The sequence below is a fragment of the Symphalangus syndactylus genome, chromosome 3 (genome assembly GCF_028878055.3).
Source record: "Symphalangus syndactylus isolate Jambi chromosome 3, NHGRI_mSymSyn1-v2.1_pri, whole genome shotgun sequence".
NCBI lineage: Eukaryota > Metazoa > Chordata > Mammalia > Primates > Hylobatidae > Symphalangus > Symphalangus syndactylus.
The window spans coordinates 130186635-130214033 of NC_072425.2; the positions used below are offsets into that span (position 1 = coordinate 130186635).

At 43.4% G+C, this 27399-nt stretch overlaps 1 protein-coding gene across 27 annotated transcripts in view; it reads left to right on the forward strand.

The window, feature by feature from the left end:
- The window catches only part of NCAM1 (neural cell adhesion molecule 1), a 332203-nt gene that overhangs the window by 247160 nt on the left and 57644 nt on the right, over positions 1-27399 (forward strand). For all 27 annotated transcript variants that reach the window (XM_055273162.2, XM_055273172.2, XM_055273156.2 and 24 more), the window contains exons 2-8: positions 8831-8905; positions 10736-10954; positions 11973-12116; positions 12493-12630; positions 13710-13827; positions 14280-14449; positions 21792-21934. In XM_055273162.2, coding sequence (XP_055129137.1) covers positions 8831-8905; positions 10736-10954; positions 11973-12116; positions 12493-12630; positions 13710-13827; positions 14280-14449; positions 21792-21934 — 1007 coding nt within the window. The remainder of the gene's footprint in view (positions 1-8830; positions 8906-10735; positions 10955-11972; positions 12117-12492; positions 12631-13709; positions 13828-14279; positions 14450-21791; positions 21935-27399) is intronic.

The window sequence follows — 27399 nt, forward strand, 5'->3', positions numbered from 1 at the left end:
AGAAGCACAGGATGCTGTGACGTGAAATTAGTCACGTTTTCCAGCAGCTAGGTGGTTTGTAGGGGCAGCAACCATGGTTTGAAACCACTCACTTCTTTCTATAAAACTAAATCGGACCTAATGAAATGCTAATTTGACCCAGGGAACTCAGGAGGCCGAGAGAACTGAAGCTGTTATCTGGCTTGGCTCTGTGTTCTGATTTGAAGCCAGCCCCCATGGAACAGAGCCAGTCCCCAATTATGCCTGATTCCCAGCAGCTCATATAATTTATTATGCTAAGAAATAGAGCCTCCTGCTTCTGGCTAGTTGGTTTCTGTTGTTTGGTTACTAGAGTTGCGTAGGACAGAGTATTTATAGTAATAAAATACTGGATAATCATCCGGGGCTTGGTTGTGAAGGGATATTCAATATCTTTTCTTCCTTACTGTAATATTAGAGTATCAATTATGATGTCATATTAGACAGAATCCTGAAGAATTCTAAAGCCATATTCACCTTCTCTATCCTTTCCCCCTTCACTCTGTCTGGAAGAGTCATAGGATTTGGGGGCAGGGATTAAGGAGAATTTTTACTAGGACTGCTTGCTGCATGGTTTTTGTGTATGACTCAATACCCAGTCCAGGTAGATTTATTAAAAATGATAGATTTTGGAAACCTGCTTGCTATATGAGTGTAAAGAGCCCAAGTGTCTCCTTCAAGTGCATTTGGTTTAGAGATGTCTGTATATTTTCTGAAAGTTGTCTGTAGGGCTCGTCTTTATACCAGGAAGCTCCGTTCTCTTTATCCTGTGGCATAAAAAAATGAACCTACCAAGAGTCATCTTTCCCTCCACGTTTTGTCTCAAATTCTGCTTTCACGCCTCTGCTATGCACTAATGTTCCTAGCCAGAAAAGACTGCAGCTTTCAAGAGGGGTTTCCTTCATTCTCTAGGCTGCTTTATGCCTCAGGGGAAACCCAGGAGCCCAGGGGCCTGTGGGGACTTTAGACAGAGCATTTCCCAAGGGCTTGTTTATAAACTTATCTCAGTTGACTTGGAAACCCAGCTAGATCACTTCTAGATGTTTAGGTTTAAATAGGAATTAGATAGAATTCGTGGGATTTATATAAGAGGACCCCAACTACCCTGACAGAAGGACCGTCAGTACTAAGTATGACTTCTAGGTGATTTCAGTTGCTGTTGTGAGCCAGCTTTAAGCCATGAGGATACTTCCAGTGACAATTAATGTATGGTCTGCCATTATGAAGCCATTATACCGAAACAGAAGCCAAAATCTGTACAAACACATATTTTATAGTCTCTTTAAAATGGCCTCTAGCTTTTGGATTAATATTTGAAAGTTAAACAGTCTACCTCATTTTCTTCTTCCACCCAGTTACTATCAACAGTAGCTTAAGCTGGAATTGTAGGACTCACATGTTAAATATAGACAAGACTGCTCTGTCATCCCTAATAATGTATTGGTTCTTCTTTCTGCCAAAATGAGATACATTTACTTATGTCCAGCTATTTCTTGCAACAATATCAACCTGACAAGTTCCATTATTCTATTAATACACACATATATTTTTATGGGCTCTCAATGGATGTATCCACACATACACAAAAATGTAAATACACACCACACACACACACACAGACACACCCGTTAGTAGATTTTTTTTTTTTTTTTTTTTGAGACGGAGTCTCGCTTTGTCGCCCAGGCTGGAGTGCAGTGGCGCGATCTCAGCTCACTGCAAGCTCTACCTCCCGGGTTCACGCCATTCTCCTGCCTCAGCCTCCGGAGTAGCTGGGACCACAGGCGCCCGCCACCATGCCTGGCTAATTTTTTTGTATTTTGTTTAGTAGAGATGGGGTTTCACTGTGTTAGCCAGGATGGTCTCGATCTCCTGACCTAGTGATCCACCCGCCTTGGCCTCCCAAAGTGCTGGAATTACAGGCGTGAGCCACTGCACCCGGCCACCCCTTAGCAGGTTTTTAGACAGGCTGAATTCAATAGTATATAAGAGGCCCCTGCTATCTCATTCTCCATACATGTGTCATTGGGAATTTTGTTTGTTTGCAGGGTGTGTGTGTGTGTGTGTGTGTGTGTATAAGTTCAAAGTACTGTCATATGTACTGTCATTTAAAAACATACACACAGCTTGACCTTGTGTTTGGTACTTTATGTACATTACCTTTCTAAATAATTTCAATATCTCTTCGAGATGAATAGGATCATTATATTCACTTACGGATGAGGAATACAGGCTCTGAAATTCATCTGAGAACTCACTTAGTTTACTAACTGTCAGAGCTGGAATTTGGACCCAGATCTCCCTGACTGCAGATCCTGAGTTCCTAATCACAACCATCTCCTGCCTATTTAATTCTTGTGACAATGCAATCGCATTCGTTCGGTTTTTACAGACAAGAAAACTGAGACCAAGGTGAAGTTACTTGTCTGGAGCCCCCCATGGTGTGATTTTTTGGCTGTGGTTAAATTTAGTCTTTTATATCTGTAATGTTCTGACCAGCAAATAAAATGCTTTATTTTATTTATTTTTTTTTTAAATTTTTTTTATTATTATTATACTTTAGGTTTTAGGGTACATGTGCACAATGTGCAGGTTTGTTACATATGTACCCATGTGCCATGTTGATTTCCTGCACCCATTAACTCGTTAGCATTAGTTATATCTCCTAATGCTGTCCCTCCCCCCTTCTCCAACCCTGCAACAGTCCCCGGAGTGTGATGTTCCCCTTCCTGTGTCCATGAGTTCTCATTGTTCAATTCCCACCTATGAGTGAGAACATGCGGTGTTTGGTTTTTTGTCCTTGCGATAGTTTACCGAGAATGATGTTTTCCAGTTTCATCCATGTCCCTACAAAGGACATGAACTCATCATTTTTTATGGCTGCATAGTATTCCATGGTGTATATGTGCCACATTTTCTTAATCCAGTGTATCGTTGTTGGACATTTGGGTTGGTTCCAACTCTTTGCTATTGTGAATAGTGCCGCAATAAACCAAAAATGCTTTATTTTAATGTAGAGAGTAGAACTGGGCCACCTGACCACAAACTAGATTATTCTGGAAGGTTGCTTTATCTTAAACCATAAAGGAAAAACATTGCTCCCCTCAGAAAGAGTAACCGAAATAATTTCTTTGGGAAGGGTTGTTACTAGAGGTTAATTAATAATAATACACAACAGGTATTAAATGCTTATTATCTGCTTTACATATGTCGGTTCATTTCATCTTTTCAAAGCCCCATGAGGATGGTTCTGTTTTTCCCTGTTTTACAGATGAGACACTGAGAGGTTAAATAACTTGGCCAAGATTACAAAGCTAATAGGTGGCAGTGCTGAGATTCAAACGCAGGTAGTCTGGGCTGGTGTCCTTGGCCTTAACCACTCTGCAGTGTGACCACATTCGTTTCCACTTCACTTTCACTGATTTTGTAGGTTTAGTGGTGAAGAGACCCTTTCTTTTCCCTCCAGTAGTTTGCTGATAATGAGAGCAAGCCTTCTGTATTAGTCTGTTATTACAATGCTGTAAAGAAATGCCTGAGACTGGGTAATTTATAAAGGGAAGAGGTTTAATTGACTCACAGTTCTGCATGGCTGGGGAAGCCTTGGGAAACTTACAATCATGGTGGAAGGGAAAGCAGCACAGACCTTCTTCACGTGGCAGCAGGAAAGAGAAGGGTGAATGAGCAAAGCAGGAAGAGCCCCTTATAAAACCACCAGATCTCTGAGAACTCACTCACTATCATGAGAACAGCATGAGGGAAACCTCCCCCATGATCCAATCACCTCCCACCAGGTCCTGCCCGTGACATGTGGGGATTATGGGAATTACAATTCGGGATGAGATTTGGGTGGGGACACAGAGCCAAACTATCTCACCATCCCAGGCAAGTGGCACTGCTTCCATTCTTACGCTCGTGGTCTGAGCATCTGGATTTCCCACAGGTATAGCCAAGTGAAAGAGACCTTAGCATTCAGTTACACTTTGAAAAATACAAAAACAATTCTCCATTACAGTGGTTATGTTTAGCAATACTTAAGGCTCATTTCTAGAATGATAGCCAAGAAGACAAACATATAGCTGTAATTTAATGCCTTTTTCAAAAGTCCATGGTCATTATTAAATAGATTATAGAAAACTCCCTTATCTCATCATAGTCACCGATGAGATTTATCCTCTGTGTTTCACCCGTCCTTTAAATTGGTGATCAGAGCATCTTGCTCGGGTGTGTCTACATTCCTGGGCCCTGAACATCTATAATGTCTTCCTCAGCCTCCAGTGTCTTTATAACATCTTGACAAGAAAGTATTTTGAATTAGCCATGGGAGAGACCTTGGTTCCCTGTCTGCTGTCAGCTCCTCCCTCCTCAAGCCCATTGGAATCTGAAAAGAAAACCGATAAAATAAAACTACTGCAAGAAGTTGCTGATTCAAGTGAACTCTCTTTTGAAATCAGAGCAAATTATTCTCTGTTGCTTTGCCCACCTCTTCTGATAAGCACCTGAGCATCTTTTAGGAACTGAAATTTTAATTCACTTTTCTTCAGCAGCTAAGACTTCGTAGCCTACTTCTGCTAGGGAGTTGGGAGTTACAAAACATCTATCTACACCTGAAGCTATTTGCTAAAAGAGTTGGCATTCCTTTCAGAACATAGCATCAATTTTAAAAAAAAAAAAAAAAAGACATTTAAACAGAAAACACGTTTCAAAATATATCAGTCTCCCATTGGGCTATTTTACTCAACTGAGGTTGAGAGAGGGAGATTGTTCGCTTCTCAAAAGAGAGAACCTTTTTTTCTGTCTGTGAACAAGGGATATAATAGTGTGGTAGAAATGGCCGGACTTGGGACTCCAACCGAGGCTTGAATCTTGACCCTATCATTATCATCACTTACGGCTCTGAGCGTCCCTTACCCATAGGTAAAATAGAGGCTATAATGCTGTGATTTTCTATGAGCAAAGAGGCCAGTTATAGTTAACCAGCATAGAAATGATGACAGCAACTTTATGTTAGATTTTTTTTTTTTTTTTTGAGATGGAGTCTTGCTCTGTCACCCAGACTGGAGTGCAGTGGCATGATCTTGGCTCACTGCAACCTCCGCCTCCCGGGTTCAAGCAATTCTCCTGCCTCAGCCTCTCGAGTAGCTGGGACTACAGGTGTGTGCCACCACATCCAGCTAAATTTTTGTATTTTTAGTAGAGACGGGTTTTCACCATGTTAGCCAGGATGGTTTCGATCTCCTGACCTTGTGATCCACCTGCCTCGGCCTCCCAAAGTGCTAGGATTACAGGCGTGAGCCACTGCACCCGGTTGATATTAGATCTTTGTACAAAGACTGCTCTTTCTAGCCCATGATTTGGAAAGAGTATAAATGGTAACTAATAGGTTATAATAAACCTATTTGGAGATGGACAGAAGGTAATAGTAGTTGAGGGGTTTAGGGGAAGAGCTCAAGCCTTAGAAGTAGATGATTTTTAATGTTGGTTTTAGTGCTCATTAGCTAAGGGACCCTGAGCAAGTTATTTTGTTTCTCTGAGCCCCAATTTCCATGTCCATACAGTGGAGACAATAATATTGGCCTTTTTATCACTCAGAACTGTTTGATGAAATAATGAAGTGTGTTTGTAAACTGGAAAGTGTGAACTGTCTACAAAAGAGGCCTTGGGGGATGAGTACTTCTTGGAGGCGTGGGAAGCACTGTTGGAAGCACCTCTCGTCCCTGCCCCTTGGTCCTGCCCAGCCCAACACCTAGGTTCATAAGCACATGTCTTTGAATCCAGCTAAGATGATGCAGTATTTATGCAAGGAGTGTTTATGGAAAGCAAGAGATGGGATACTTCGTCTGTGAGAAATGTTTACATAAGTTACATAAGTGCCTTTTAAGGTAGGAGTTATGCCCAGTGACGAAATTCCACTTACATATGCAACTGAAAAAAAGGTGAAAGTTGAGGTAGGAATTTTTATTGGGAACAATGAAAATAGTAACAGAGTAGGAAAGGACCAGGCAGCAAGCAATGGAGGGAAGGAGTTTTGAAATCAAAGCAGGATTTCCACTTACTATCATTAAACCTAGTATTTCAACGCTTCGTGTTTGGGGAAGAATAATCAGCCATTGTGCCGCAGTGGAAAACATCCAAGTATTGATTTCCAGAGAACCTGGGGTTCCTCTGGGCCAGCTTTGTCTCTGGTGTTTTGAGGGAGGAATCACTAGCTTTTCCATCTGTGCAAAAGGCCAGGCGTCTAAATGGGTATCTCTTCCTTTAAAAACTTCTGTGATGATAAATGTGTGCGTGGGATCCTGTTAAGCAGGGAATTCCTTTGAAAGCCTTGTTTCCCTTTTCTCTCCATGGCCCAGAGATAGATCCTGGCCGCATTTGGATATGAAAATTCCTCAGCCTTGCCGTGTTCTCCTGCCCCTTGAGAGTTGTGTTCTGTTTGAAAGGAGCTGAACAAATGAAGGCTGTTTTTTCACTTGGGATAAGAATATCTTTCTCAAAGCAGTAAGGGCTGAACGAGGGTAACAGGATCCATATGTTGAAGCTGGCTGCTAATACTCAGCATATGGTCCAGCAAACTTTCTCGGGAGGACTCAGCTTCTCATTCTTTAAGGAATGCCCCAGTGAACTCCAGAATAGATCAGGACTTAGGTGACTGTGGCATAGACACAGCTTCTGGGCTTCATAAGCCTGTTGTTCCCAGAGAATGAGAGCCACAGGAAGTGGCAAGGAAGGTCCTGGCTGGCCTTAGCATGGATAGCACTGGCCTGCAGCTCTCTTTGTAAGGCTCTATGCTCCCCAAGATACAATGGGCCCTTATCAATTCATGGGCTCTCTGTGTTCTGTTAAGGGATAGTGAATCCAAGGTTGTTACTTGGGGTCCCCAGATGGTGTATTCTAGTGAATGGAAACATTTTGCCCCCTGTGCAGGGGCAGCATTGCATCATGGAAAGAACACATTGCATCATGGAAAGAACACCTACCTAGAGCCAGGAGGCCTGGGCTCTGGGGCCATCCTAGCCCTAACTAGAAGTGACCATAGGGAAGTCACTTCACCTTTTCCTCATCTGGAAAATGAGGAGGCAGGACGTGGTGATGTCTGAGACCCCTTTGGGCTCTCACAGTGTAGAATCGAGTGGCACCTGAACTCCATCCCAAGAAGAATGATAGGAGAAAGCAGCCACAGCTAATCACACTTGCACCTGCGTGCAGTGACACCCTCCCCCACCCCCCGCCCGCGGCATAGTATTTCAGCACAGCTCTGTGTGCTGCAGCCACATTAGGGAGATGCAGGGGAAGAACTTTTATTGCTCTCAGGCAAGAATTCAGTCCTGAGCCTCAGGGAGCCGGCAGCGGTGGTCTGAGCAGGGGAGAAACTAGCTGCCCTAGATTACTCTATTTCTTCCAAACCAGTTTTTGGAAGTCTGGGTTTTCCCCTCTGATTTTCACAGAGGAGAGCTCAGCATCATCCCCCTGCCTCTGCCCAGGGCCCCATTTCTCTCCTTATGCTCTCCTCCTTCCCTTTTCCATTCTTGTCTCCACCACATCACCTCTTTCTCTCTGAAGCCTCTGCTGGGTTTCTCCATGACCTGCCTTGTCTGTTGCTGGCATGGTTAGGAAGGCCGCACCCCCTTTCCAGCCCCAAGCAGGCCCTCTAATCCCTGCAGTCGGCTGAGGACAACTGTAGTCTCTCCATCAAATAAGCATAGACCAAGACCTGCAGCAGCTCTGCCTGTGAGCCGGTCACCATGGCAACGAGCATTACCTCCATTCTACTGTGAAAAGAAAATGGCTGTTGGAAGGAAGGGCTCACTGAATCTCCATTCCCCAGCCTGTTTTGTTCAAGCCCGTCCCTCCTATTGGCCTGAAGAAGCCCCATGCACTGAACCAAATACCTGTTTGCCTTTAGATTTGGGGTTTACTTAAGAGGAGGAGAGGCAGAAAGAAGTTGAATTCAAAGGAATAAAGCATTTTTCCACCTCAAAACTCTATTTTCATGAGGAATGGTTATCTGCTCCCAGCAGATAAACGAGGAGCAGATGAACACAGGGATCTGTGAGATCTGGCGCAGTGTATTTTGTCTTATCGGTGCAGTGGAATGACAGAGCATATGGATGTTCAAATAAAAATTCAGGGAAAGTAGCCAAGGGACCCAGGGACTTCTGCAGGGCACGGGCTACAGAATTTCCAAAGGGTGTCTGACTAATTGGGGTGGTGATATGTGATGTTGACTCCTGTTATGGAAAGAGGCGTGTTGGTCCTGTAGTCGTGAGGGAAGGTGAGCGTTTACCCTTACCATCCCCACTTCAAAATCAGTGTGAGCCCTCCTAGTGATTGTGTCCGGACAGCCTGGGGAACTGGCAGGAGACCCCTGAGCTTGATTCTGAAGTGCAGGCTTCCTGCACTTGACACAGCTGTGGAGACACTTCAGATGACATCCAGAAGGAACTGGTTGGGTCACCATTTCTGTGAATCCCAGGATGTTGCTGTTTTGGAGCAGGATCATAAGTCTTCTCAAGGGGTTGAAAACATTTAGGGCAGAGATCACCCAGAATCTCCCAGGGCACCTTGCACTCTCTGATGGGAAATAGCTATTCCATAGGAGAATGGTCTGGGCCATGTCTCTTCCTGGCTCCACGTGGCCCTGGCTGTTGGTGGCACAAGTTCTCAAACTCCACACAACCTCCTCCCTTCACTCTTTCTTAAAGTCCGTTGGGAAGCCTGTTTTTGAATGGAAGATCTGGGTTTCATTCTTGAAAATTGGAATGTATGTTTGAACCGAACTTTTTTTTGTTTTGTTTTTTGTTTTGTTTTGTTTTTTCAGTTTCTCTGCAGGTGGATATTGTTCCCAGCCAGGGGGAGATCAGCGTTGGAGAGTCCAAATTCTTCTTATGCCAAGGCAAGTGCCCAGTGTACAGCTGCATTTTAGAACTTGTTTCAGAAACTCACCAGGTAGAGCAGGAGCCCCCAGGCCATGTGAGCTGGCTGGTCATGCCACACCTAGAATTCTTGGCATTGCTCTATTACAGAGTCAATAATAGTATGGCCATTTAAGAGCCAGGGCCTCTTCCTTCCTTTTACAAAAAGCTGCCTCAACATAGCAAATCTGTTGTCTAGACTTCACCTTGACTACAGAGGAAGTCTAGGAGTTTTCTTAGGAAAATCAGCACAACTTCCAGAATAGTGAATCATGGCACACCTCCTATTCTGTATACATTCAGAGTTCTCTAAATGACAATGGAGAACAGCAGTGGCTCAGAAACAATACTCCAGTGGATCTGTTTAAGGCTTATTGCTTAGAATTCCCCAGATCTTGAAAATCTAAGTCTAACACTTGCCTGTAGGTAAATAGAATGCTGGTATGGCTTTTGTTGTGAGGACATATATCCTGGGTTTACCAGGTCTATTGTGAATATCGATATTCTGTGCCATGGTCCCCGCTAGAGGTCTGAGATATGCCAGACCTGGTGACCTTGTTTTACGTTTAGAAAACATGCCCCATTTCCACAGCCCAGATAATTACCAGAAAATGTCGTGGAGGAAAAGGCTTCAAATTAAGCCTCGGATTCTCTGTATATGACATGACTGGGATTCAGAACATGGAAGAACCAGGAAAGAGCTGAGCTAGGTGTAAACGGTGACATTTAGCAAGCAGCTTTTGGCAGGGAGGGGCCTTTAAATGCTGTCATGATTTGCGCGGATGAGGTGGCTTGTGGCCGTCGGATGTGTTCACTGCAGCTTTGCCTTCATTACAGCAATTTCAATGATCTGGAGACGCAGCCGTGGAGCCCACAGCACATCTTGCAAATAGCGATATTTATTGAAAACATGATGGGCCCTGAAAGGAAGACTGCTTCATTTCCATACTAAGCATCTGTGCAGGGCTGGGTGGTGCAGGCTGAGAAGGGCGCCACGCGAAGAGGCAGGGCCCCATGCAAACAGGCAGGGCACCGCCACGTCCGCCGGATCTGAGCGCCCTTCCAGCTCAGTGTCCTGGGCAGTTTCAGTGTCAGAGCCCTGTTCCAGCTCCGTGCCAGGGGCACCTCAGCCACTGCAGTCTGTTCCTCCTCATTGATGCCTGGGGAAAGGAAGAATGGGTGGTTCTGGCCACCTTCTTTGCAGCATGCAAGGAAATGAATTTGTCTGAGCAGGGGGTGACGAAATGACAATCATGCCTGTTTGTGCAGGCAGATGCTAGAATAAACATGGCTGGAAAAAATAAAATAAAAAGTGGTTGGAATCTGCACTCCTATTCTAGCCAGTATTTCTCACCTTCAGCTCAGGAGACCCTTTATCCAAGGCTTCGAAAACAAGCTGATCAGTCGACTCAGACCGGTTAGGTTCTGGCACCTGAATCCTAAATACACTAATTCCCTTGGTTACCCGTTCTGTGAGGCATGTGTGTTCCTAGCTTAGTGCCCAGCACACAGTATGTTCTCAACAAGTATCTCTTCTCTTCCATCATTGGGGATAGGACCATGATAACAACTAGCACAAGTGGTTGTTGAGTTCTTTCCAAATATTGTAAGAGGTGTTAAGTATATAATAGTTAAATGCAGAGGCCAAAGAAGGGCTGCACATCATTCTAGCAGCCATACTTGCCCGTCTCTAATGTTCAAGCCTTGACTGATCTATTGTCCAGTAACTCTTACTGATCAGCCACTGTCAGTCTGGGGGGGACTTAGTCTTTTCAACTTCAGTTGCTTAAAAATAATCTCTTCCTCTTTAGTGGCAGGAGATGCCAAAGATAAAGACATCTCCTGGTTCTCCCCCAATGGAGAAAAGCTCACCCCAAACCAGCAGCGGATCTCAGTGGTGTGGAATGATGATTCCTCCTCCACCCTCACCATCTATAATGCCAACATCGACGACGCTGGCATTTACAAGTGTGTGGTTACAGGCGAGGATGGCAGTGAGTCAGAGGCCACCGTCAACGTGAAGATCTTTCGTAAGAGCCTCTTTCTTCTTCTGCATTCTCTGGCCTCTCCTTGCCAAGGAGACATGTGGGTAGTGGAAAGGTGGAAATGATGATAGAAGGACCAGCTGAGGGCCTAACCAGTCCCATTCTCTCTCCCTAAGTCTTTTCTGACCTTGGCCAACTCAGAACTCACAACCCTGGTTCACACTGGTCACAGCTACTCCCCCACAGGCGTTCATTCTCAAAATTCAAATTACAGAGTTCCCAGAGGGCTGTTACAAGTTTCTCTATCCTTTCCCCAAATGTTGGCTGACTGTTCTGCAGTTTGGGTTCTTCTCCCTTCTTATTTCCCTCTCCCCTGCTGGTAATGGAGCCCAGGGCTCAGTGGGGTGGGGGATCATTATCTGAACACTCTCTGCCACTCAGAGAAGGCAGTTCCTATTGCCTCTGAAACCGCATCTGTAGGTGGCATCTCGTTACCTTGTTATTAATATCACGCATCCGTCCTAGTGGTTGGAGTAATGGTGGGTGACAGCTAATGGAACAATATTGATTGCACGGTATTTATTGCCATTCCATGTGCTTTTTTTCTGTTCTTTTCATCAGCATTCTGTCTGCCGTAGGAAAGTTGGGGTGGGACTGGGCATAGCAGTTCGAGTGGGAGACAAGAAAAGGACTGATGACTCTTACTATTCGTTGTGGAATGGATGTTCCACCAGTTCATTCTACCTATAACCTGTGCTTCACTGGCATCATCCTGCATGACAAGGAACCCTTGGTGAAGATATTCCTTTCATTCTGTAGACCCTTTTCTGCACAAAATGTGATAAATTTAGCACTCAGTGAGCAGATATTGGTTGCCAAGCATTGGTAACCTATGCTTGGGCCAGCTTCTCCACCTGACGTCTACGAGGGTGCCCCTCTTATACAACTGTACATCAGGATCGAGACTTGCCCAAGACTCAAGTCCAGGTAGCATGGCTCTAGTGAAAGGGGATCTTTGTGGGAGAAGCAGCTATTTTCCCTCACTCTTCTGTTCATTTTCCAGAGAAGCTCATGTTCAAGAATGCACCAACCCCACAGGAGTTCCGGGAGGGGGAAGATGCCGTGATTGTGTGTGATGTGGTCAGCTCCCTCCCGCCGACCATAATCTGGAAACACAAAGGCCGAGATGTCATCCTGAAAAAAGATGGTGAGACCTGAATTTCCTGGCATCTGCCTTTTCCCCAGGCCACCAAGTTCCCTAGCTTTTTCACCTGTACTGAGGCATTCCAATCCAAACTCCAATTCATGTGTGCCTGAACCCTCATGTGGTTTCTGGGTCCTGAATAGATGTATATCTGAGGTTGGTATACTTAGGTACTTGATTTTCTCTCCAGTATGAAAGACAAATTTCTAATAGACATTTACTGTTGGCTGTATTTCAAAGCCAGGGACACATTTTCTTGTTTGGGCTTAAAACCCCACCCTATAAGACTGAAGTTAGGAAAAAGGAAAGAGACTCAGCCACCTGCCTGCAGATGCTCTCTGACTGATTCTTGGATGAACCTGCCTCTTATCTCTTCTAGTCCGATTCATAGTCCTGTCCAACAACTACCTGCAGATCCGGGGCATCAAGAAAACAGATGAGGGCACTTACCGCTGTGAGGGCAGAATCCTGGCACGGGGGGAGATCAACTTCAAGGACATTCAGGTCATTGTGAATGGTGAGGAGATCCCGTTCTTCCTGATCTCTGCATTGCTGCAACCTTGGTTCTCCAAAATCATTCTCTTTAACTTCCTCTTTGGTCTGTAAGTTAAATCCTGTCCTGACTCAATCATCCATCTCAGCTAAATCCCCTCCCCACCGTAACATCTAGATTTCTCTCTTTTTTTTTAATATACTTGCCTATTGGATCTTCCCTCAACTATGAGGGATTTTAGTGTAGCAATTGAATGTCCTTCACCATTCTGCAGCACTAAAAACTTTCCCCCTGCTTACCTCTTAATCCTCATTGTCCTTGGTGTTACCATAAATGTGAAGTTAGTCCGCTGCTTAAATGTTCAAAGAAAATATTACAGTCAACTCAGGCCTCAGAATAGTCAGAATCATGGTCCATAGGCTTATTAATCTTAATTTGCAGTGTCAAATAAACACACCCATGGAATCGATCTGACATTTACAAGATGTTTACAGGAAATTATAATGTCAGTACTAAGAAAATAAGTAAATCAGGGTTGAATTGTTTTGACTATTGACACATATTTTTTTGCCAAACTCTCCCCCTCTCATTCCTTTGGTAAAAAACAGTTTTGTACAAGGTTGTTTATCACAGTCCCAGAGAAATGGCACTCTTTTTTGTAGCTGATGCATTCGAATTGGTGTTCACCATTTAACCACTGGGAGCAGTAATGTCCAACTTTTTCCAGTATGAAGAGCCCCTTTTTAACATCAAGTTTCACTGACCCCAGTAGTTAGTAAGTTTAGTATGCCTTGACTGAGAAAATATATAATGAAAAATAGTGACTATAAATTGAATACCATCTTAACATGAATAAAATGTATTATTATAGCTTCTCAATTAATGAAAAACCAAAATGCATGTTTGTAGGAGAACTGTCTATTCAGTCTGCAGAAGTTATTTAGTACACACATGAATTTCGATTCCTGACACTAACTCTGTAGCTGCACAGGACGTTTGTCCCACAGTCTGAGAACTCCTGACCTGGAGCGGTGTCTCTTCTCCAGGCCATTGGGTTCTTCCAAATTTTCACAACCACCCCGTGACACCCTTTTTTCCTTCAGTGCCACCCACCATCCAGGCCAGGCAGAATATTGTGAATGCCACCGCCAACCTCGGCCAGTCCGTCACCCTGGTCTGCGATGCCGAAGGCTTCCCGGAGCCCACCATGAGCTGGACAAAGTAAGAAACTGGCTCATGCCTTTTATCATGGACTAGAGGAGAATGGGGCATCATAAAGTCTGCTCCACGTTGGTGTCTCAGTGGAATGGATGTGGGCTTCTTAGGAATATCAACCCCAGGAGAAGAATGGACTCTTCTGTAAGATTCTCCTGCTTGTGCATTGATTATTCCTTCAATTTCAGCCTTGTGGGGGCAGAGTCAGAGCCAGAGGATGTGGTCTTGGGAGCCCACTTTGAAACCTTTGTGCGTACAGTTGCAGCCCTTGGATAGTCAGAGGATGGAATAGAGGAATAAGAGGTGTATGTGGACGTTCAACCTGGTGCCTTAACTTTTTGTGAAGACCGAGGCGTCTTTCCCATTGACTCAGTCTGCATTCTATGGAACCTAGTTAAAAATAAATGTCTTACTTCTGTGGTCAAAATCATACTACTTTGCATTTCTACACACTCTAGGGATGGGGAACAGATAGAGCAAGAGGAAGACGACGAGAAGTACATCTTCAGCGATGATAGTTCCCAGCTGACCATCAAAAAGGTGGATAAGAACGACGAGGCTGAGTACATCTGCATTGCTGAGAACAAGGCTGGCGAGCAGGATGCGACCATCCACCTCAAAGTCTTCGGTAAGGGCAGTGGGGGCCCAGGTCACTGCTCTGCCACAATTCCCTTTCCTCTGCACATTCAGTCCATCAGTAAGACCCTGGCCACTCTCCCTCAGAACATAACCCAATGCAACCATTTCTTGCCAGTTCTACCACCTATGCCCTAGTCCAAGCCACCATCATCCTCACCTGGACAGTCTCATAGCTGGCCTCCCTGACTCTCCCTATTGGTCCACTTCATTCCCTTCTGCTCACAGTAGCCAGAATGACCTACGTGCCACCCATCTGTTTGAAAGCCTCGAGTGGCACCCTATGGCAACCAGAGTAAAAGTCAGACTCCCTGCAATGGCCTACAAGACCAGATATGAACTAGCTCTTGCCTTCTTCTCCAGCCTCATCTTTCTTTCACTTTGCTGCACATGCAAAGTTCTCCAATCACACAGGCCTTCTTCATGTCCCTCAGACATACCAAGCTTGTTCTTCATCTCAGCGTCATTGCCCTTGGTTTCTCTTCTGCTTGGAATATCTTTCCCTCGGATCCACTCTGAGCTGCCTTCTTCTGATCCACCATTCAGATCTTAACTCAAACTCAGCTTCTCAGTGGCTCCTTCCTTCACTGCCCTGGCTAATTCAACTCCCCCTGCACTGCGACCACCCCCTCCCACCTCCACTCATCTCTCTTTCTTGACTCTTACTGTATCTTCTTTGCTGTACTTAACAGTATCTGAACAGATGTCATTTGCATATTTGTTTTGGGGATTGTCTGTCTCCTACCTCTACTAGTGTGTAAACTTCAAGATAGCAGAACCCTGGCTGTCATACACGGCGTTATCCCTGCGACTCCAAACAGTGCCAGACTTGGCATAGGCCCCTGGTAACTTTAGTGGTCGACGGGCTGGCTGCTTTGCCTTGTTTGCCTCCTTCCCTGGCCTGTGTGAAACAGTGTTATGGAAGAACCCCCACCTCCCTGCTCACTTCATCTTCATAAACTCAGGAAACTTCCATTCATTTCAGAACTGAAAAGCATTTTAACCTGATCTTGAAAAAAGAATTGGTTGCAGAGAAACGTTTAACCTAATGGCCCTCAAGTCTCTCCGCATGTCTGTTTAGAAAACACATATAAACTGGTCTACTGTAGACAGCATTGCTGGGGAGGTGCCAGTCTGAGGGGAAGCTCTTGTGCATGGAGCCCCCAGGTCATTAAAATGTGCACCTGGGAATCAGGGTTGGGGCCTGCTTATCCAGCCTGATAAGGAGAACTGTTCATAAACACAGACCTTTGAAAATCAAGACTTTATATGCAAATGGCCTGCTAGTTATTCAGTAGTAAACAGCTGGGTTTAGAAACAGGCTATCAGTTTGGTTCAAGTTAACTGTATGTATTTGAGAGTGAAAGCTAAACTTCATGAAAAATATTCTTGAAAGTCTTTTCTTGAATTCAGACTGATCTTCCCCAATCACTTTTGTTTTAGTAAGTTTTTCCATATTATAGAAAAAGATAGATGCATTTGTTAATTAATCCCTTCACTTAATAAATATGTATGGATCACCATTGTTGCTGGACAGAGGGGCTACAGAGATGAATAGGATATGATCCCTTGACCCTGGGAAGCACAAAGAGGGAGATAAATGGATAAGCATAACGTTATAGTAGTGTCAGCAACATTTGAGTGACTGCTGTGGACTCAGTCATTGCCAAGTTTACAAGATGAGTAACATGGACTCTGTTCTCGTCGGTAGGTTCACAGGCTAATGTAGATAGTCAACGCTGGAATTTGAAATGAAAACACATTATTATGGCTTCATAATAGCAATATGCACAGTGTTTTATAGGAAACAAGTTCTCTGGTCCTGTGCGATGTAAGTTAGAGAAGTCATTAAAATGTACTATTTCATAAGTAGGAATTACCCAGCTGAAGGAGTGGATGAGAATTTTAGACAGCCTGGGCACAGGCACAGAGGCAGGAAAAGCACAGGCTGTGCTGAATGGGAGCTTCTTGTGGACAGGGGCTGTGTCTGTTTTACTCACAGATACATCCCCAGCACCCGCATACAGTAGGCACTAGATTGAATAAATGAAGGAACTGTCATTAGTTCTATGTGATGAAGCAAACATACATATGTGGCAGGAAGATAAGCCTGGAAACACGATCATCACCTGTCTTTAGGAAATTATTTTAGACTTTAACTCCATAAAGTAATAATAACATCAAACACAAGCAGAACACCTATAATGTGCCAAGCATTCTGTGAAGTGCTATCTGTAAGTTAACTCTTTTAATCCTCATCACGCCCCTATGATGTAGATTTTATTATTATCCCCATTTTACAAAGGAGGAACCTGATCACAGAGGGATGAGGTGCCTCTGGATTTAAACCGAGGCAGGTGGCTCCTAAGTCGCTTCTCTAATCTAACAATGATGATGGTTAACTCCAGGAAACCCAACAGAACACAAATTGTATCTGAATTATATAGGGAGTGTCTGGCAATACTAGAATCAGTGCACTCTGCCTGCACCACCAGGTAGCTCATGGTTTCTCTGTAAAAGCAACTCAGCCCTGACTTGGCTGGGCATGAACAGATCTAGGCTTCTCTTCCAGGCCTCTCTGGTGGTGATGGCTGCCCCAGAGTAGTGAGTTCAGGGCCATGTGGGACCGTGGTAGAGGGAAGAGAGTGGGTCAGGTCGACGGGAGGCGGTCACAAGGCAGGGAGAGTAGGGCGGGGAAACTGCTAAGACAAGATATGTCTTCCCACCCCTACCTTGGACACATACACCCCTCTTCATCACAAACACACACAAACACACATACACATATTTCACAATTTCTTTCCCGAGACTGCAGCTGGAAGAATAGGGAGCATAGTGGGGCAAACAGAGAAGAGGTGGCCAGGCTCCTGAAGAGACAGGGCGGGAATCATAGATTTGTAGAGACTGAGTCCATGCAGAATGGGAATCCTCCCCTGTCATAGTCTGAGGAGCGTTCATACACCCTCCCTGAAGGAACCTGGTGCCTCCTCTCCACCACCTTTTCCCATCCATCCCCCCTTCTCATCCTCCTTTCTCTCCTCCTCCACTGGCCTCCCCGTTGGTTGAGGAGACTGATACAGGGCTAGGGACCAGCTGGTTAGGGCTCCTTCTCCTTCCACTCTTTTATTCCCTTTCCAGCCCCTTCTGACTTGCCATCGTGGACCATCACTGGGGGAGAAATGGGACAGGTTCCCCAAGTGGGAGTAGAGTCTACAGCAATGAGGTAGAAAAGGGAGGAAACCTGTAGCTTAGATAGTGAAGAAAAGCCCAGAAGTCCTGTGGCTTCAAGAAGGGATGTCCATCAGTATGTATGGGACATATCTCAATTAGGGACTTTATGACGTAATTTGCATCATTCTTTCCTAAGAAAAAGACATGTTCTAGCACATGTTGCCTTAGTTATTAGCTAGATGCTCCTTTGACTAAGTAGGTTCATCCTATCGTCCTTTAAATTTGGCAGTGAATTCTCATTACTGTTGTCCCCATGCGTGCCTCTGAAGAAGAAGTTTTGTCTCTATTGATTCTTTTTTTTTTTTTTTTTTTTTTTGAGACGGATTCTCGCTCTATCGCCCAGGCTAGAGTGCAGTGGCGCGATCTCGGCTCACTGCAAGCTCCGCCTCCCGGGTTCACGCCATTCTCCTGCCTCAGCCTCTCCGAGTAGCTGGGACTACAGGTGCCCGCCACCGCGCCCGGCTAATTTTTTGTATTTTTAGTAGAGACGGGGTTTCACCGTGGTCTCGATCTCCTGACCTCGTGATCCGCCCGCCTCGGCCTCCCAAAGTGCTGGGATTACAAGCGTGAGCCACCGCGCCCGGCCTCTATTGATTCTTATGATGCTCATGTACATGCTCTTGAGGTCTCATGCTGCTGTGGCTGAGGCAAGTTCACCAGTGGCCAGGAGCCCTGTGTCTCAAGCAGCCCCTGAGGGTTACAGCTAAGGACAAGCAGTGGCCTGAAAGAAGGTGCATCTGGTCATGCCCCATAGCTTAGTGCCCAACCTTTTTGTTCAGGGATGCAGGGGCCTCAGGGCTCTTCTTCGGCTAGGGTTGTAGGAGCATGGACTGGAGTGGGAGTAGACAAGGCTGCCTCTTAGTGGCAAGCTTTCTTGGAAAACTCACAGGAGGAAATAAGGGGAAAGGTGCAGTGGAACAGTCTGAGGCACTAAGGCCCATGGACGCAGGTGGAGAATAGAACAGGGATCCAAAAGCCAAGAACTCATAAAAGAGGTTAATTAATAGAGGGCAGGGGGTGTAGGAAGATGAAACCCAGAGAGATCCCTCTAGATGCTGGAATGCAGAGGGAGGGAATCTTTTGAGTAGGGTGACCCAGCATCTGTCCCTGTTTGCCTACTAATGCCCTTTGTCCTGGTGTAATTATTTAAGCCTCTCGTGTCACTCTCAAGAGAGTCCCAATTTAGACAATAAATTATGTATATCACTGTCTTGTTCTAAGGTGGCATCTGAGCTTTCTGAGTTAGTTCTGACAGTACTGCTTCTAGAGTAACAGAGAATTAAGTTATCAGTAGGAAGCTTGCCTTCCTTCCCACAGCACTCTGTAGACTATACAAAATTAGCCATAATCATGTTTTAATAAGAATATGGTTTGCCTTTTTTCTAAGGAGTCATACAATGCACCTTCTGTAGCCATCTGGGAAATGGAGCCCCCAAGGCCAAATATTAATAGATGGCAAATGACCCTTGCCTGTCTTCTGTTAACCTTCGGCTGCCGTGACAAAGTACCGCAGGTCAGGAGAAGGTCAGCAAAACGCTGTCCAGATCTCAGAGTCTGACAAGATTTTAAGAGGCCCCGAATTCAGCCTTCCTGGGATTGTCTCCAGACCTCAAAACAACTGTTGAGTTTAGCGAATTCAGTTGTATGGCTGAATTTTTTTTTTAATTTTTTATTCTGTGACTTTTACGGTATAGAGATTCAGCTCTTATTTTACCTTTATTTTATTTTATTAACCTTTTTGTTTTTCATGTTTATTTTATTTTACCTTTATTTTACTTTACCCTCTCAAACTTCCCTTTCAATGGCACTTAGCACATATTCCTTCCAATACGAGTTGTAATATTCTCAAAATTCAAAAATCAGGAAACAACAGGTGCTGGAGAGGATGTGGAGAAATAGGAACACTTTTACACTGTTGGTGGGACTGTAAACTAGTTCAACCATTGTGGAAGTCAGTGTGGCGATTCCTCAGGGATCTAGAACTAGAAATACCATTTGACCCAGCCATCCCATTACTGGGTATATACCCAAAGGACTATAAATCATGCTGCTATAAAGACACATGCACACGTATGTTTATTGCGGCACTATTCACAATAGCAAAGAGTTGGAACCAACCCAAATGTCCAACAACGATAGACTGGATTAAGAAAATGTGGCACATATACACCATGGAATACTATGCAGCCATAAAAAATGATGAGTTCGTGTCCTTTGTAGGGACATGGATGAAACTGGAAGCCATCATTCTCAGTAAGCTATCGCAAGGACAAAAAACCAAACACCGCATGTTCTCACTCATAGGTGGGAATTGAACAATGAGAACTCATGGACACAGGAAGGGGAACATCATGCTCCGGGGACTGTTGTGGGGTGGGGGGAGGGGGGAGGGACAGCATTAGGAGATACACCTAATGCTAAATGACGAGTTAATGGGTGCAGGAAATCAACATGGCACATGGATACATATGTAACAAACCTGCACATTGTGCACATGTACCCTAAAACCCTAAAGTATAATAAAAATAAATAAATAAATAAATAAATAAATAAATAAATAAATAAATAAAAATCGTACTTACTAAGGAAGACACAATAGGGAAACCTATGAGGTTTAACCTCATTCATGTGGACTCCATCAACTGAAATCTATGAACATTTGGCCAAATTGGATTGAGATGTGCCTATGTGCTATCCATCAAAAAAGGATTTGCTAAACAGGCTGTCAGTATGCATTACCTTTAGGCAAATATTTGAACTATATAGGTGATTTTATGTAGAAGCAGGTATTTGTAGCAAAAAGTATATAGTTCTATTATTGTTTTCTATTTATTAAAACAGCATCAAAGACCTCAACCTGGAGAATATATATAGGCAGTTGTTTATTTGCCTACTTAGGGTTAATGTATGAATTTGAATATAGAGCAAATGTAGTCTTTCAAAAACTAGCTATCATTCTCTTGGGGTTTTTTGGTTCATTTGTTTGTTTCCCTAGCCTGGCCTTTTCCTATATTCACGAAATAAGTTGAATTTGTGCAGTGTTATCTTTTCTCTTCCACACAAAGTTCAGCAATTTCAGAGCATAATTGTTTTAAATTGGGAAAATTCAATTTTCTCTAATGTTTTAACATTTAACTTAGCTTTGGAATGCTTGTGTTTTTTTGCATTACCCAAAGCATTTGGAAAATGAACTCATCTCAACTCGTCTCCTTCCCATCCTGAGCCCACCCCAGAGCCCCCATCCAGTTCCTTGCCTGATTTCTTCATTTGAGTTAATGCCAACACTGTTCTCCCAGTCATTGAGACTCCAAGTCACTTGGACTCCTTCTTATTGCTTCTTTTGGTTCTTCTCACCCCTCCTTGCCCTCTGTTCAGTTACCACTTACTGAACCTTCCTCCAACATCTGTCTCAAAGCTGCTCTTTGCTGTTTCCCCTCGAACGACCTCGTTCAGGATCCAACGTTACCTCACATCTGGGTCATTGCCAGGGCTTCCAAACTGGTTTTCCCACCTCAAAGTTTTCTCTTGTCCAGTGCTTCCTGAAATGTCCCTAGATTAACCTTCTTGAAATACAAATGTTTTGTGCCCCTGATTAAATGCTGTCTGTGGGCCTCCACCAGGCACCAGGTAAAATTCCAGCCATCCAGCCTCACTTTCCTGTGCCTCATGCCACACTGTTCTCTTCCCAGCCATCTCTTTATGTTTTTGCTTTTTTGCTTTTATTTAGTCAGTTTCCTATACTTCAAATGACTCCATCTCCACCCTAGAGTTCCACCTGCTGAAAATCTCATGGCCCAGCCCCAAAGCCGTTTCCTCTTGAAGGCTCCATCCAGGGAGCGATCTTCCGCTGCATCATGCCTCCTGCATTCCTTGCCCTTATCACTCTTACTCTATAGGATATTTCTTATTATTATGGTTTCTGTGTTGTCACATGCCTACATCATTGTAAGCCTTGGAGAGTCAGGTCTGTATCTCCTAAAACACCTAGACTAGGGTCTTGTACTTAGCAGATAGATAAGCTTTGTTGGATAGGTGCATGCCATCATTTAAACCCAGAAAGCTCAATAATTAGATAAACTCAGAGAAATATTTTGTCTTTTCAGCAAAACCCAAAATCACATATGTAGAGAACCAGACTGCCATGGAATTGGAGGAGCAGGTCACTCTTACCTGTGAAGCTTCCGGAGACCCCATTCCCTCCATCACCTGGAGGACTTCTACCCGGAACATCAGCAGCGAAGAAAAGGTATCATGCTGCCCAGGAGTTTCAGGGCCTTGGAATGCAGACTTAAAGCAGATTGAGTCTGCTCGTGCCCAGTTCTCTTTGGTGAACTGGAAGATGGGTTATGGTCACCAGAGGCCACAGCCAGATCCCGGGGCCTCCCTCCCCGGTCCTGCAGGACATGGCCTGCTCAGCATCCCCTTGCGGTGGAATAGACACAATTCCTTGGATAGGTTGGCAGGGGTGTGATGTATGCGCATGCTCAAGTTAGATGTTCTGGGGAGGAGGCGGTGGTGATTTTCAATCCCAGAGTTATGGAGCTGTGGGGGAACAAAGAGAAGGCAATATCCTGATGCACCAGGTGACATGTCATCATCTCAAGAGCACCCTGGGAAAGATCTCCCAGAAATAACCAGGCTCAAAATGAACCCATTAATTCTTTTTCTTGTGTTTGTATACTCATGCTATATATGCACTTATGCACAAATGCCTGGTTGCCATTGTGTCTGCCTGTATTCTTGGTCACATTTGGATACCATTTTGTTCTAAAGGCAAAAATATTTAGCAGTTTCTAAATGAGGATTACATCCTGGTTGTTCAGTATATTCATGGAGGGTTTAAGAACATTGTAGCAACCTTCCTGGCAAATTAAAATGGTGGGAAAGATTGAGCTTTAAAGTCCATGGATTTATAGGCCACCAGAAAGCTAACTTTACTGTTGACAATATATAAAAACTGAGGTGACCCCACATCATACAGCCCTTGATTATTGAGTGGGCCAAAAGTAGGAGGAAAAAGCTTGGTTTTAATGCAACTTAAACCCTCTTATGGTACTTCTCCAATCTCATCTTGTATATCCTGTAGTAATGGGCTTTGTTTTAGTTAGCCCAAGTTTTGTCACCTAGTCAGGAGTAATGGCCTTAGCTTTATGGAACATTTATAATGGATTGCTTATTGATCAGAATGTCAAAAATGATAGATTTTCACTCTTCTGCCTGCCTAAAGGAAATCTCTAGAGAGAGTAAACTCAAATAAAGCCAGAAAGGATAGTGTGAAATACCAGAGTTAAATTTGGAATTTGCATTTGAGGAGCTGATTTCTATCCCACTAATAGAAAACAAAACTGCATCAAATGGAACAGAAATTGCTCTTCCAAATAACCTATTATTTTTTGCAACTTTTACCTGCAGAGTTAAATTCAGCTTGACAAAAAGTCAACTGAGGAACTGCTAAATATTTTTGAAACCCACATATGCTGTTTGATACTGTGAAAACCAGCTAGATTAAGAGATATGGTGTTTACTTGGATACTTGCTTTATCAACATTAGAATTAAACCCTCAGCTAAGATTTCAGCCCCACTCATGTGTGTTATGTGGATTGAATGTACATTTCAGGGCTTAAACCACAAGGCTGCTGCTTGGCCGATCTTTCTACATCAGCTTAAAAGTAGATTTTTGTCCAGAGTGACCCAGTGTATATCGTTGACCTATAGTGAAGGACAGAAATAATATCTATCTCAGATGAATGATACTTTTGAATTCTATATCTTTTCTAGGAATAGCTCAACAGCCAAGCTAGACCAGAAAGGTTATCAAGATTTGTGCCTACTGAGGTTCTTTAATAGGTTGGTTGGCACTTCTGGTTTGTAGCTATGATTTCATTTTTATAGAATGAGAATAATAGCCAGGAACTAATACACATTCATACTTGCTAAATATGGAGACCAGTGTCCAGCAGAGACTGTCTTCAAGCCTAGTAGTGACTACTTTTTATATAATTCTGCTATCGCTATAGATCATTTGTCTTAATCTTAGATCGCTATTTCAGCCCAGCCACATTGGTTGTATTGTATTTCTTTTACTTGCCTTCAAGTTCACTTTACTGGAACATGAGTGAATCGGTGTTAAAACAAGTCCTCCAAATCAGCTAGTGATGTGACACCAGACTGACATATTTGCCTAAGTGAAACCCTATATAAGAAAATTTGCCATTTCTGTTAATTATATATTGACATCAAAGAGGCATATTGTCCATCTTACACTGTGGATAGCTAATAATTAAGAAAACAAATATAGGCTGTTCGTGAACTGGTTGGAGTACAGAAAATAAATTTCACTTTTACTTTGGCAGCCTCTCCTCATGTTCTCCTCCATCCGAAGTTGCATTCTATATAATTAGGAATCAAGATTACTAGCATCACTATAATTGTAGGAGTGGAAAACAACCATTTTCTTTTTAAAATCAGGGTGATATGCTAAGCAAACAAGAATAGATGATTGTATCTAATTGGTCAGGTAAAGAAGCCTCCTGAGATTCAGATCACATAAAATGCTAAAATCATAGATGTTCGGAAGGCACCTTTTGAGGTCATCCACTCTCACCTGGCACCCTGGCCTAGCATCCTTGCCAGGAAGCCAGTCGGTCCCTGTCTGAAGCGTGATGGTGTCAGTCCTCTGCAGGGGAGTTGGCCAATGCTGAAGAGCAGAAAGAGCTACTTCCTTGCCCCTTCCTCTACTCAGTCCTCCCAGCCTCTGCCACTCAGTCCTTTGCATGAGAGCCATTAAAAACTCTCCGACTTTCCTCCAGTCCACTCCTCTTACCTTGAACACACCAGTTATTTTCACTGTTTCTCATATGTCATAGTTTCCATACCTTTTATCTTTCTGGTTGTCTTATACTAGATAGTTTCAGTTCACTAGTGCTCCCCTAAAATTTTGCTGTGCTCAGTGTAATTAATGCAGACTTCAGGAGGGCTATTGCCTCTTTGATCTGGATGCCATCATGCAGAAAAAGGCGCATTAGCTCTTAACAGTCTCCTTACTCTTTTGCCTCATATTGAACTTGTGGTCAACTAAAACGCTGAGGTCTTTTTTTACATGAACCCCATTTAAGCCACATATCCCCTATCTTGTTCTTATGCATTTGATTGGTTAACCAATATTGCAGAATTTTATGTTTATTTATGTTAAAAATTGCATTTTGTTTGTTGCAGCCCAGTGCTTCTCAACAGGGTCATGGTGGCAATTTGGAAAGAGGCTTCCTTCACTGGGACTGTACTGTGCATTGCAAGAAACTTAGCATCTCTAGTCCCCTTCCTGTTAAATGCCAGTAGCCACCTCTAATTGTTACTAAAAATATGACACATACAAACACCCTGTGGCTTGAGAATGACTGTTTGAGTCCATCTTTCTAACCAGTCAGGACTGACTTTCATTAGAAATTCACCTTAGAAGTCTGTGTGTCCAGGGCACTTCAACCCATGTGTATATTAAAAGTAAAGAAGTAGAGCAGTCAGTGGAGATCCCAGCCTAAGCATAGAGCCCAAGAGCAGGCAGTCCAGTAGCCTTCCCAATGCAGTCGTCGTCTAACATTTGTATTAGCTGTTACTTCCAATCTTGTATGAACGCTTATTTGCAATATCTTTGTCCAAGTCACTGATGGAAATGTTGACTAGAACAAGGTCAAGTACAAAGCCCTTAGACTGCCACAATGGCTTCCTTCTAGCTCGGTGGCTCAGAAAAGGTAGGCCACTTGATGCCATGGTGCCACAGTGCGCTCTCATGGTTTGTATGACTTTAGTGGAGGGTTCAATGATTCCTTTAACAAAGTTAGTTACAATATTAGCAAGTTAAAGCAGTTTTGTGTTTTGCTTCACTGCTGAGTTTAGTCTAGTATTAGTCTTCTTAAGGGAAGAGGTGGAAAAAAGGCATTCAACCATAGACATATAGTTATTGACTTTCTAATGGAATACCAATGTTCTTGTTAATTATAAAAGAAGGGGGGAGATAAGCAAAAACAAGTACAATGAGCCTGAATGTCATGCTCTACCTTTGATCATGTCTCTGTATTGAGTCTAGTTACTCATTTGAGAATGACCATTACCAGTCTGTTAAGCTTCAGCCAGTTGAATTGGTTTAGCTCAACAACCGATAATAGCTAGGGTACCTAATTGTTTGGATCATTGAGATCATTAAGATAGATCAGCTGTCCAAAAGTTGATTCACTTCCTAGTTACTATTACATTGACCAAAAAAATTGACCATCATAATGAGTCAATTTGATCATCTGTATGAAAGTCATTGTGATACCTCAGAAAGCTTCTGCTTCCATGTTATTTCATTACTCATCCTGCCCAGATTCCTTTTAAATATTGCCAGGTGTTTGAGTGAGTGTTGCTAAATTCCAGGTGTCATTTACTTACTGACTGAGACCCATGGATGATGATTTACATACTCTATCCCTGGCAGAAAAAATCCATCATATGCCTCTTTGAACATCTCTATGCCTTTGAAATGACTGACAAAGGCCTATGAAGCCTTATTAAGGAAAGGAGAGCAGTGAAGAATTGAGATCAGAAGAGACAGGAAAAATGAAAAGCATTCTGTGAACCTTGAATCTTAGGCCAACAGAATATCCCACGAGTAAGAGAGAACTTTTTTGAAGTTCTGGATTCTTTGGAAGCTGTAGTTTCCTTTTCACGAGAAAAAATTCCTCATTCAGTACAAACCCAAGGCCTGCTTTTAACCACTGGAAAAGATGACTGCATTGAGCAATCAGCCTGGTTTATCCAGCGTGTGGGCACATGAATAATGGAATACCTAAGAACATTATAGAAATGCTTCACTTTAATTTATACACATGTTCCTGCAGACTTGTGTGTAAGACAATAAAATATGAATATCACAACAACCTAGAACAATTTTTGGAGGATTACTAATCATACCCTGATTTATTTCATAAGTGTGTACATTTGCATATCAGGTTGTCCTAATGTGGGTCACACATTCAGCAAATTGTTAGGGCCAGGATATTTCCTATCATTCCACCAGACACAAAAGTAGAAGGTTATGTTACTGGAAGCTTTGTGTTACTAGCAACTACTTATTCGAAAAGCCACAGAACCGTAGTGATTTGGGAGAGACACAAGAATAATCAGATTTGAAAAAACACACAACTCAATGGGATAGAGTCTCTCAGAAGAAAGATCTTGATTCCTGCAGCCCTGGCATGTAACCGACAAGCTTCTAAGTGATGTGGAATTGGCAAGGACATTTGACCTGTTGGCCTACTGTTACTTTGGTCTCTGCATGTTCCTCTGTTCTCACCTTCTTCATTCCCACATCATGTGACATAACTCGAAATTTCCATCTCATTTCTCACAAAAGTTCCTTGCGTTTAGTGGACTCTTACTAAATGTTTGCTAACTTATTTGCATTCCCTGGATTGCGTTGCTATGATTCTGGCATCTTTTCTATCCTTTTTCCATCTGAACATCAGAGACAATCAGGCAGTCTTGCCATGTAACAAAAAGAACAATGCAGCTATCACGTCTTTGAATCCTAGTATGAAAAACAGATAAACTGTAAGGAGAATAGATTTCCAAGTGCTGGAAAAATAAAAAAATCTAGATGTGGGTGGAAAATCCCTCTAACCTCTGTGTCCCTTGGTTGGCTTGCAAATGCCAACTTGTGAATGGAATGCCATGTT